At 45.1% G+C, this 13,150-nt stretch overlaps 1 protein-coding gene across 1 annotated transcript in view; it reads left to right on the top strand.

Moving 5' to 3' along the window:
• The first annotated feature begins 1,979 nt into the window (after window positions 1–1,979).
• rusc2 (RUN and SH3 domain containing 2) overlaps window positions 1,980–13,150 on the top strand; it is a 28,612-nt gene continuing 17,441 nt past the window's right edge. Inside the window, exons 1-3 of the mRNA XM_042100981.1 lie at window positions 1,980–2,105; window positions 10,916–11,389; window positions 11,432–12,906. Of these exons, the coding sequence (XP_041956915.1) occupies window positions 11,095–11,389; window positions 11,432–12,906 (1,770 nt within the window). The 5' untranslated portion in view covers window positions 1,980–2,105; window positions 10,916–11,094. The remainder of the gene's footprint in view (window positions 2,106–10,915; window positions 11,390–11,431; window positions 12,907–13,150) is intronic.

The following is a 13,150-nucleotide window of genomic DNA, read 5'->3' as shown; positions in this document are numbered from 1 at the left end:
CTTAATTTGCCTTCTATGTGCCTTCTTATATGTAATAGAATTATCTTTCAAGTTTCATTACAAATTACTATTTTTTTCTTTCAATGAAAATATTTCAGAATAAATAATTGTGCTTGATACAATTTCACTGTTGGTCATTTATATTGTGTTGCATGTCTTTGTATGTGTAATGTGCAATATTACATCATACCATTATTAATCCCAAATCATTATTTACCTGCAACAAGGAAAGTCAGGACCATTAATTATGACTGCTGCCAGCACAGTGTGGTCATATAGGTTTTGTCGTTGTTTTTTTTTTGGGGGGGGGGGCAATCCCCGGGACACTGAAACACCGGGGGGCACATGAAACAGTAGGCATGTAGCCCAACTAGGCTAATATGGAATGTAAGCTTTTGGTCCCGGGGTCTTGGAATAACTCACCAACCACTACATCCAAGATTACATCATTCTTGCAGTATGCTGGTCTCAAGGAGGCACATCAACCCATCCCATAATGCCTCTTTTTTGAAAGATGTAAACGCAAAATTTGATTTCAGTTTTCTGAACAATTGTACATAGCGCAACAGTGCAGCCATGTACTTAAATATACAAATATACAGCACAATATACATACACAAATATCCTCTACCCACCCTCCCCAACCCCCATGCATCCTCTTCCTCATAACCTATCCGTACAAGTTTATATTTGGAGTAAAGTGAACCTACATCTTGCCGCCCTCAATCAAAAAGAAAGAATAGGGTATACCCCACATACATACAAAAAATATATACATAAAAAGAGGCATAAATAAAATAAAATAAAAACATTTGGGCCCTTCTTGTGATGAGAAGTTGTGTGAACAGCTAGCCTGGCATTAGGCAGCATGGGAAAACCCAGGCTAGTGAACAGCACTGAGATATAATGTATCATGTAGGATCACAACGACAACTTCTGGACACATGCCATTTTTTCTGAAGTTCTGAAAATTCTCTCAAGAGTAGCTTCTCTTCTAGTTTTGAAATTTGGTATGTCTACACTTGGCCACATTTGCTCACATCTCCTTGGCTCACTCAACAGAGCTGCCGCCAACAAACAATCATAGTTCAGCAGCTAAAACAATTTTGTGCCAATATCTTGAGATGAGCAGGTTCAAAGTTAATGAAATTTTACATGCTGCATTGCAATCACTTTTATAAGATGTATGATGAATGGATAATAAACATTAAATGGCAAGTAACAGATGGGGGCCCATTGAGACCCAAGACATACACATAGATAACAGTAGTAGTAAACTGATAAGATGATAAAAAGATAAGACATATTTATGGGGGGGGGGGGGGGGGGTGGGCAGAGAAAGAGAAAGCAGTCCATGATGTGAAGGGTCCCTGATGATGTTGTGTGCCTGCCACAGACACAGTGTATGTTGAAGGTCAGTGATGTCAGGGAGCAGGACTTCAATAATGTGGTGAGCAGTTTCTACCACTCGTTTTTGGGCTTTTCTGTTATAGAATCTGAGTAGGCAGGCATGCTTTTGTCATTTTCCAGAGAAAAAAGAGACAGATAAAAGAGAAAAAAATTTTTTTCTCTAGACTGGAGATGTTGAGGGACCAAGAGAGATCCTTGGAGATTTTTTAAAAGTATAAGAGTGATTCATAAGAGTCATTCTACATTATTGTATTTTCTCTGTGGAACAAAGTATAAGCAAAGCCAGAAGAACACATCTCACCTAAAACATTGCTCCTTGGTATCACTAAATGCGTGGGACAATACTTTCCGTAATTTAATTTATTCATATAATTTTTTGTTGTTGCCCATGCAGCACATTTTGCGCATCGTCTGTATTTGCATAGTCTAGCCTACGTATATACTTAAAGACAACAGGCATTATTTTGGTTCCTTGAAGCCTGGTCCACAGTCGACTTCCAAAACATGCATTATCTGAGTGGGTGGGGGTGGGGGTGACTCCTGACGTAGCATTCATGGTCCAACCCAACATTGGCGACGATGTTATATCGAGGGGTGGAATGACTACCTCATCATGGGAAAAAGATAAATATCTACATCATTTTAAGTAAACAAAGATTCCAGTATGGATACAAACATTGTCCCAATCTGTTAAGGTAAGTGATTCTTCTGACAGTAAGCTTCGTGTTGATTCTGCGTTAAATAACAGCAATGTGTCGGCGAAGAGGCAAGCGTAGCTCGGTGACAAAGCGCACCGCGCATCAATGCAGACTGAAATTTGGTAATGCTGTTTTGAGGGCTACAGCTGACAAACGAACATATTCAACACAGCTGACATGTTTCAAATAACGATTGTTTAAGGATTACTTAATTGACTCGTCAGCCAACAACGGCAATTCTTCTTCGCCCGCAATATGCCGTATGTGAAAAGCAGGATACGACGATGGTGCAGGCTACTGTAAGCAGGGATGGTCTGAGCGTAAACCCGTTTCAATTTAGACGTCCCCTTCTTCGGTATATCTCACGACATTGCTTCGGTGAGAGACAATAGGTAGCTTTATGTTAAAGGCTGGTATGTTATGTATTGGCATATGTCGCCCATTAGCTAGCAACACAATCTGAGACGATGAGACACTAACAGCGCTGATAGCCTATGTTCGCTTGATGGCTGGGGAGCCTACACATCCTCCGTTTCTACAGTAAATTTTAGCAGATGCCATGTAGGCCATACATATCTTACAGTATGAACTAAAGCCATATGGCTCTGTGACTGCTCAGTTAGACGATAATCTCAAACATGTGTTTAGGCTGCACTGCGTGTAGAAAGCGATCATAGGAACAACATCTTGCTGGGACAAGAATAGGGCGCCTCTGCTGTCTTTAACAATACCCGAATGCATGCCAGATCGAGTGTAGCCCACAACATAAGCTATTCTAGATTGTGGTGAATGGAGTGGGGTCTATATCGATAGCCTAGTTTTAGTCTGTTTCCAGGTGTGTTTTTCCAGTTATTGGACTGCCTAGTTTGAGAGTCAGGCGTAGGACACATGGTTTGAGGGATTATTCAGCACCACTGAAACGACTTGGGCCTATTTTGTATTTTGCCTTGTGCTTTCGTATGGTAAAATAATGTGCTCTATGCTGTAAAATCAACAGTTAGCTGATTTCACCAGTTTCATCTCTGTCCGCGTTCCCTGCCCCACACGCCGGTACGTTTTTTGGTACCACCGTGCACTGCTGCCGCATCAGCCAGATCCGTTTGACCGACATACGGGAGAGCGAGGACAAGGAGCGGCTGCCAGGCCCGCTGCTCCACACAGACACATCTCTCAGTTAGAGAGGCGTTTATTTTTCTTCTCTTACGTAACGCAAATGGTTCTCGCCTTCTCAAGATTAGAACTTTCAGGCCACTTCCCCCACCTGATGTAAAACACGATTTTTGGAAATCGTTTGAAATGGAAGTCATGGGTTTTTGGCCAAGGCCCCACTGATGATATAACAAGTGGGATTGTTTTGACATTTGTTGTGTCTGCTTCTAGTCCAGACAATATTCAGATGTCCTATCATTTTAGTGTGTGTGTGTGTGTGTGTGTGTGTGTGTGTGTGTGTTTGCCTATGAACCAGTACAAAAACATTTAGTGAAAAAGCTTTATATTTTTACATGTTTACATTATGTTTTGACTACATTATATTAGTCGTTATAAGTCATGAGAACATACTGTATGTGCACACAACACTGTTTTCTGAGCATTGTAGCACACATAATAGGCTACTGAGTTCAGTTATGGCCATTTGCCTTGTAAGTATTGACATCCATTACTGAATGTCCTAGAAAGGGTGTGTCTAATATCAGCCAGAGCCAGAAGTAGCCAGTAAGTATGGAGGAAATGTATCTGGGAATAGTTTATACTGTATTCGTCCATACATGTGAATTTCTTTAGTTTTCCTGTTTCTTTTCTCAGCTCATTTTGAAGGTCTTACTCATCCTTCTCATATCAATAGGATTTTACTTTTGGTATAAAGAATAATGTCAGATTTACCAAGCCTGGATTCTCACCTTAGGTGTCAGGAAGTTTTGGCTGTCTAGATTGAGCACCGAAGCCAAACCTGGTACTTATCAAACTTAGCCACCCTTGACCACAAGGCCACGGTTACATCAGACACCAACAGAGGCTTCCGGAGTTTGTCAACTTTATAGGCCTGGCCAACACAAAGACACATAATGGTGTGAGACATGGATCATTAAGCCACATTAACCCACTCTAACTGAAATGGCAATGATACCATCTTTTGTTGAGTCATGTGTTCTGGCCTTTCTGTATACAGCGCTTACAAGCACTGTGTTGTCTAGTCATAACAAATGCATTAAAACTTATGAAATTATCAGTGTTTCTCAGTCTAAGAGAACCCTAAGTCACGCTGTGACACTGAATGGGCTCTTTCAGTAAACCTCATGCGTGCATTGTGTGTGTAATGTGTAATGTGTGATGATTGGTATTACACTCTGCACATGCCTTCCCCAGAAGTCTCAGTCACAGCTGCTGCTGGTGCTTGGTTGGCAAGCCCTCAACACTAGGAATGCAGGTCACAACCTTACTGTTATGTAAGTCAAAGTAGAGACAGGATGTGTGTGTGGTGGGGTGACTTTTTTCTTCTTAACCTTCCGCTCTAAGATTCAATGTATTTTATCAAGCCAGTTGCAAGATGGCATAAACCTGCCTTGCTTTAGAAAAGAAAGTTTGGGAATTCTTTTATATTTAGCTGTCAGAATTGTGCAAAGTTGTGAGGTATCTGTTGCACTCCACTTAAATTCAGAATAGGCGAATTAGTTTGCCAAATAAGGAGTTTTTTAGATGTGATTTACAGTATAGCCAATCAGATGGATAGGTTGGCATCCAGATGGCATGATGGAAATGTGACCACTATTAGAGAACAGATGGTGTGTTTCTTCCTATAGACCCTTTCATGAGAGTTCCATTATCAGCATCATAGTTGGCCCCATAACACTTCCTTTTTAACATTCCATATGTTATCTTAATGCAGAGGAAGTAGATTGGGGCCCAAATAGAACGTTCAAGCATTGTTTTTGTTTACCTTGTTGAAAGGGTCCATAAGGATACAGTGTGGCTCAGGTGTGCCACCAGTGCTTTCTGTTTATGCTGTAAAGCATTTCATTTTCACAGTTGGTCAGTGATATGCTTACATTTGAGCTGGTACTGCCACAGCAGCGCTGGAGACCCATGCATGCTCCAGTGCTCTGGTTTTGTTCCCCTCCTGCACATTGTGAATGCCTGCTTGAGCTCTGCTGTCAGTTCTATTCGCGGTAGAGTGATTTCAGCCTCAGATGACCAGGCCAGTGAAACAGCTGGCCAGTACCATGGCCTTGCCTCTGAGTGTGCGTGGAGGGCATGAATCATCCTGAGACGTCTGACTTATTATAGAGTGTCTGTGTTTTTATTTTTGTATTGTCTGTCTTAGTTTCCAAGACTCGCACTCTTGACTGTGTACGCATGTCTTCCAACTTCACAGAATGCAGCAACAGCAACAGAATGGGTGTGGGCTCTGCTAAGTTCCATTTTGTCTAAATCATAACAAGTCAGGAGGGGAGTTTAAAGAAATGTACAAATAAGGAGGAGTGACTCACAAGTCATCAGTGAGTATGTCAAGTATGACCTCACTTAGAATGATCTGATTGGGTATTATCATCTGCAAACAATATATCAGTATAGATTTTAATGGTACATTTCTTGAATGTTATGTATCAGTAGAGCAAGTCCTTGAATGACTCAGCAAATCAATATGTGCTTTCATATTCCAGATTTATCAGTTTCATGTCAGTCTTCTAGGACAGCTTGGACAGATAGACTCTTATGCAATAGAGATTAATTTTCTTTAGACAGGTATGAGAGAGATTGCATTTGATCAGCAGACAGGTGTTTTTTTAGAAGGGTGAGGGCTGTCTGGGGACAATATGAAGAGTTTGGTTCCAAAATGTTATATCCTCCATTTTAATGAATTTTCAAAAATCTTTTTTTTACATTTTGATTTCGAAGTGTTTTCAGGGAACAATATAGTATAACATGCTGGACAACTAATACCCATCGAAGATGTGCACAGATGCACTCACAACAGCTAGAGCTTTCACTAGAATGAAAAAGCAATTAGAAAAGTGAGAGTGTTATGCAGAGAGCTAGGCGCAGCGATGCCTTCATCTGCATGCACTTGCACTTCTCCCTCTTTTGTTCCATGGAGGCCAAGAAAGGGACTTGAACTTATTTGACCGTCACAGACAATGAAGAGCACCAAACTCATTGGGGCAGATTAAACCTCATTCATCCTCACTGTAAGATAGCGAGAGATCCAGCCCATCGGGTCATTTTGTCATGCATGGCACGTACCTACATGGGTTGTGGCCATTCTATTTGTGTCCATTCTCACATTGCCAGCCTAAAGTGTGTGTGGGCCCAGAGTAGTCAGATGCGGATTCCTGGAATGACTCAGGAACTGCTCCGAGGCGTGGATCCTGTAAGCGTGAGGTCATTACAGAGCCCATGTGCATGCTGTGTGCTGGCTGGAAGCGGAGGCAGGTGGGGGGTATCCTGTATTGTGGCGTTCCCTTTCCTGAAACAGGAGAATGGAGCCATTGAATAGATCACCCCTTCCCCCTTCTCTAATGCCATTGGTTGGTCACATTCTTGCTTTGGCTCTGTCATTCTCTTGTTCTCTTCCTTTCTCTCTCTGGCACACAAGCTCAAAGACACTTTCCATTTTACTGTTGATAGTTTTCTTCGCTTGTTTGTTTTTTGTTGGCACTTGTGGTTTTTTGTTGGTGCATGTCACCATCTGAGGCAAACCATAATTCCTCACTTGCAGTGCAGTAACCATATTTACATTTCTTCTGCTGTCAGTTGATATCTGTGTCTCTCTGGCTCATGGTCTCCTCTCCTCCTCCCTTGCCACCCCTCTGATGAGGCATGATGGTATATTCTGATCGTGTGAGCACGCTCAGTTTGAGCAGTGATGCTGAAAACCTGCAGGATGTCAGGCTGGCTGAAATCTGAGGTGGGGGAGAATTTCTCTCACAGAGTGTGCATAGGCACCCTGATGGAAATGCAATCTGACTTAGTGTCTTGTGAAGTGTGGAAAGAAATAGAATCAGATTTTGCGTTAATGAGGACTGCGCCATTACATGTGTCTCTCACTCTGTGTGTGTGTGTCTCTCTCTCTTTCTCTCTCTGTGTCTGTGCATGATCTTTCTATTTCCCACGCTTTTATGTTGCTATGAAGATGCTTGTTGCTAACACTAATGTTCCAAGGTTATCTGTGTAATGGCTACTAACTGCACTTAGATGATTGTACATTATCACATTATTGATTATCAGTGTATGTTATGGCTATCAGTAATCTCCAACTACTTAAAATAAAAATATGCTATCTATGCTAGTACCGTTACTTGTATATGTATGTGTGTAGGTCAGTGAGTTGCAAAGGTTCTCTTCACAGCATTTAAAAAGAGTGTGAAATCCCAAGCTCATAAACATTAGGACTCTTGGTGGACTGACCTCTACAGCTCCCAGCCACCCAGGTCATTTTGGTGCACTGTAAATCTGCGTGGTCATTCACAGTGTGGTCAAGCAGCGGCCATCCACCGCTCTGTAGGCACAATCCTATAAGCTGCTCTAATGCATTTAATGCATGTCCCAGATCACATTGCATACAAACTGGCTGTAGCCCTCCCTCCCTAATGAGGAGGTGTCTGGCAGCCACGGCCGACGCGGCTTAGATAATCCTGTTTACCTGCAGCCCACACACTGTCTCATGGACATTAGACTGCACATCAGACCACAGCTACAAGACGTTCTCCTTAAAAAACAGTAAATAAAATAAGTATATTTTTTTTACTGAAAGAGTTCATGACAGCCAAACTTTATACTCTTAAACATCCTAAAGTGGTATCAGTAGGTGTATGTACAGTAGGAGGTTGTTTAGGTTAATACACAGCTGATGGTCTGATGGTTATATCACACATATCACACATATCTCATACTGACAGGTATGTGAAGAAGAAATAAACATTCCACTCTTGAGCCGGACGGGAACAAATATGCCAAATTTTGGACAGTGAAGATGGATGTGTAAGAATGTGTGAGGTTTTGTTGGATTGTTAATCCTGCACATTAGCCTAATATCAAGTGCAAACAGCATTTATCTGCAGATATTAGGTCTTAACTGCTTGGTTTTGTGCTAGCTGAGCTGAGCAAATGTCATTTAATTGGAAAGCTATTTAAGTAAGAGCTTAGTTCTGTTATTATCTAGAGCTCAGCTAATGCACTGCAAGGAAAAACCTTACAAGCGACAAGTGGAAGCAAAGATACTTAATTCAAAACATTCTTCAGAGGCAGAAAATGTTAATCAGCTTCTCGTGCCTAAGATAAGAAAACTAAAATATTCTTCATCAGGGTGGTTTGTCAAAGCAGGATTTACAGTGAAAGACAGGGGGGAGCTCCCATTAAAGATTAAAGATGTAGAGAGAAGATAGATTTAGCAGGAGAGGGGAGAGAGAGGAGAGGAGAGAGGAGGGTTACATAAGACAGCAGCATCCTCAACACCCATCTGACTCATCCAGTGAGGCACATGCAGAGTGGGAGAGAGAGACACACACATAGAGAGAGGGCCTCGGACATCTGCAGGGATTTTCATCCAGCCTGTCTCCCAGTTACCACACAAACAAGGCCAGAGGCAGGAAACAGACTCAACAGATGCACAGAGAGAGAGAGAGAGAGAGAGAGAGAAATAGAGATACATGCAGCAATACTCTCCCTTCTCTGATGGCGAGAAGCATGTGCACATTAGACCCATTAGACACAAACCACATCAGACTCATGTCAGTGCTCATGTCAGTGCTCTAAAAAAGTATAACCATGCGCACAAGCTTTACTCCCAAAATGCTCCCACATCCTCCATATGGATGAATAACAGAATAACAGGCAGCAAATACACACAACGAATTCACACTAGCCTGTGCTGTCATGTCATGTCCTAGTGGTCAGAGGCATGTGTGGATGATGCGTCTGCGCACTGAGGTGCTCCCAATACAGACGCTTAATTTCTCTGTGTCTTACTCGTTTTTACATCTGCAATGATACAGCTGTCATCCTCACAGTATGACACCCTGTAGTGATACTCAAGGGATGTCTCAGATCTCACACTGGCTTTAGATCCCACACTCAGCATCACGTCCCTTCAACCTGGACCGATTTAGCCACACTATGCAGGCTTTTTATCGCTTTACTTACTTTTTTGTATATTCTTATTTTACTAAATTACTAACTTATTTTGTTTTAATGGGCTTTTTATTTTGTTATTGTAATTTTTTTAACATCATCAAGCCTGCTTTGTGGGAATATGATCACGGAATAGATTGTGTTACTTTGTTCTCCACATCGGAAAACCCTGTCAAAACAGTAGAACAGCTGTTTGCAAGGCTTTGCTAAATATATCATTAAAATTAAGCTAACCAGCTTTTAGCAGTGCCAGCTGCACTGATGTGTTCAGTGCAAGCCACGTCAGTTGCTTGTTAGCATGCTAGTTCTCCACAGTGCCTCCTTAAATTATAGCCTGTGTGTGACAAGTGACAAGTCTGCTTATTATTGCCTTTGCATCTCTCATTGTTCCTGTGCAACTGAAGGTCAGCTATTTAAAGCGTCTCAGTGCCTACCCCACTGCCCATTTCTCAACGGTCTCACACCTCGGCCCTCGTGAAGCATAAATGTCACAGCTGATTTCCTCAGGAGCATGAGTGCAGGGCTGTAATCATGACAGAGATTAGAGTGGATTAGATATTGGTGGGGTCAGCAGCTACTGTGGGGATGTGTGTTTTTGGCCTGGCACCCCTCGCCTCGCTATCAGTGCCTGGCAGTGGCACTCATCAGGGAACGGTGATCCCCGAAGCAGAGAGGAAGAGAGAGGGATAGAGAGAGAGGGAGAGAGATAGAGAGACTGCCTGTGATCGGATTTGCCATGGGAAGCCTGGGCCAAGCATCTGTGATTGGTGGCTATTCTGGAACACTCTGGAGTGGACGCCAAGGAGGAGACAATGGGACTGCACATTTGGGGCCGTCTTTTCCTGAAACGGATGGGTCATGAGGGTGGAGATGGACTGGGATTTACTGGGGTGGGGACTTCAACATTTGATACACAGCTCCTGGCTCCTCACAATTCAGTAAGAGGGCAATTCCATGGAAAATTAAATTTTTTGTAACATCCATAACGCCAATAAAATGTGATGGTATGGCATGATGTGAATGATTACATGAAATTTGAGCATTTGCTAATTTTGGCTGAAGAATGTACATGAGAAAAAATGCACAACAAATGAATGTTATCATTCACATCATACAAATGCCAAGGCATTTCACTGGCGTTATGGATGTGACAAAAAGTCCATTTTCCGTGGAATTGCCCAAGAGTAAAACTCTTCTGTATGTGTCTATGGGATTTTTTGTCATTAATTACATCCACAGGACACGACAATGAGCTACGATTAGCTTGGTTTTAATCCTGCATACAAATGTACAAAAATCTCCTTACAGGGTTTCATGCCTGAATTTTCATTTTTGTGTTTTTACACACAATATGGCATTGGAAATGTTGTGTATTTTTCTTTCAACGTTCATTAGCCTGTATGAAGCTTCTCTCCATGCTAATTATAGAAAGTGAAATTCATGAGAATACGAGCGAGCAATTTTAGGCACACATGTACATTTGCAGACAGGCTTCTGAATGTTCCCTTTGGAATGTGGAATGTGACACTGCTCGCTCTCTCTCTCTCTCTGGCCACATAAAGGCTTGCAGTGTTCTCCAAATTCATAGTTACTCGTTCTCATCCATAATCAGGGAGAGTGTCTCAAAATTCAGATTGTGTGGACACCTCGTGCCTAAATGTTTTCCATTTTTTTCTTTGCAGATTTTCCTTTGTGGCCATGAAGGTGTTTGTTTGTGTACGGATCTGCCAAGACCTCAGCGTCCTGGAGCCACGTTTGGACAAGTGAACTAACCCTTCTGAACCGCCTGCATTCATTTGCCTTCGCTTGCTTCTACCACACACACACACACACACCCATACACACCCATCCACCAGAGAAGATGAACAGCTCTCCGAAATTAGCCGGGGAGACCCTCATCGTCCACCACATCCCGCTGGTGCACTGCCAGGTGTCCGGCGGGCGGCAGTGCTGCGGCTCTCTGAAGCGGGGCAACCCCTTCAGCCCGCCCGAGAACCTGGGCCTGAGCCGCACCACCTCGCTGCCCGAGCGCGACGTCCTGCTGCACGAGCCGCTGGTCTACAGCAGCCTCATCCAGACGTCCAGCAGCAGCAGCAGCAACGGCAGCCAGAGCTCTAACGACACAGGGCCCGGCGAGGGGGTGGGGGTGGGGGTGGGTGGGGAGGACGGGAGGCAGGAAGGAGGAGGGGGACAAGGAGGTGAACGAAGAGGACGAGGAGGAGGAGGAGGAAGAGGAGGACAGGGTAGCGGTGGGAGCGTGACCAGTGATGCCTCCTTCACGTCAAGCAACTCTGAAGAGCTTTCCCACCGGCATGAGGGTTCCGGGTTCAAGCAGAGGGACAGGAGCAGCCGTCTGCGCCACAACCCTTTCCTCCTGAACAGGGAGGAGGAAGAGGAGGAAGAGGAGGAGGAGGAGGAGGATGGGGACAACCTGAACGGCTACCTGGAGGATTCGTCCTTCCACCTGCACGGTAGCACCAATGACGCCCTCAACAACGATACGGGGATGGGGCCTCCCTTTCACCTCCATGACCTGGACTACCACCCCGAGCCTTTCCTCCTACACGGCAACCATGGGAAGCCCTGGTACTCTTCCTCAGGAGGAGGAGGAGGGTCCAGGAGGCTGACCCGGAGCAGTGATGGCAGCCGGGGAGGGAGCTTCGAGTTCCCCTCTTCGGCTCTGGACGGCCTTGGCCTCCTGGCGCTGGGCAGTCAGCGTCGCCACGGCAGCAGCGGCTCCACCCTTTCCATGGACTGCGGCGAGCACGACTGGGGAGAGGAGGAGGAGGAGGAGGAGGAGGAGGACGATGAAGATCAGCCCATGCGGAGTGGGCGCAGCTCCAGTGGCTCCTGTGGCCTGGCCCAGCGCTGCTCCTGCTGCAGCCTCTCGCAGCCACCCTACCCGGAGCCCTTCACCGACGCCTTCCCCGACTGCTACCCGCTGGGCTACGCCAGCGACTCCTCCTGCAACAGCTCTGATGGTGTACTGGTCAACTTCAGCACCATCTACAACAAGATGAACAACGTTGCTGTGGTGCCCCCCACCAGCACCACCACCACCACCAAACCCCACCTGAACCTCAACAGCTCCTCCGAGCCGTCCTGCACCTCCCTGGTGTCCGAGCTGGCCCCGGGGGGCAGTGTCGGGGTGGAGTGCACACGCGGCAGCGGGGCCTTCTACCTGGACCTGCACACCTCACCCACTGACCCCCCCAAGGCAGGCCATGTGGGAGGGGCCCCCGTCCTCCACGACCCGGCGGCCACGTCCGCCTCGTCTCACAGCTGCCTCGGCCTGTCCCAACAGCAGCAGCTGGACGCCATGGAGCTGGACGCCAACTGCAACTCCTACCACCACCACCTCCAGCAGCCGGGCGGCGAGCATGCCCTCTCCCTGGTGGAGGCCTCTGCTGAGGGCGACGCCACTGCCCAGCACCAGAGCCAGGCCAGGCTGGTGGTGGCCACACAGAACTACTACAAGCTGGTGACCTGTGACCTGTCCTCGCAGTCCTCCCCCAGTCCCGCAGGGTCCTCTGTCACAAGCTGCTCTGACGAGCACAGTAAAGGCAGCCCCACCCAGCCCGCTGAGTATTACCTCTTCAGACAGCACAAGGAGGAGGAGGAGGAAGAGGAGGAGGAAGAGGAGGAGCGGGAGGAGGAGTTCAGAATCTGCCAGGTAAGTGATGTGGGAAACTACTGACCTGGAAACCAAGGTCATATTCCAAGGTAGCTCTTTAAACCTCACATGTTTAGATTAGAGCTTTCATATCAAGCATGACAACAGAAAATACTTAAAAATTCAGCTCACCAATTCATTCTCTGCAATATATATATATATATCTATATATATATATATATATATATATATATATATATATATATATAACTTGAAAAAGCACTTCAAATGCATTCCAAATAGA

Source organism: Alosa sapidissima, chromosome 8 (assembly GCF_018492685.1).
Source record: "Alosa sapidissima isolate fAloSap1 chromosome 8, fAloSap1.pri, whole genome shotgun sequence".
Taxonomy (NCBI): Eukaryota; Metazoa; Chordata; class Actinopteri; order Clupeiformes; family Clupeidae; genus Alosa; species Alosa sapidissima.
This window is presented reverse-complemented; position numbering and strand designations above follow the sequence as displayed.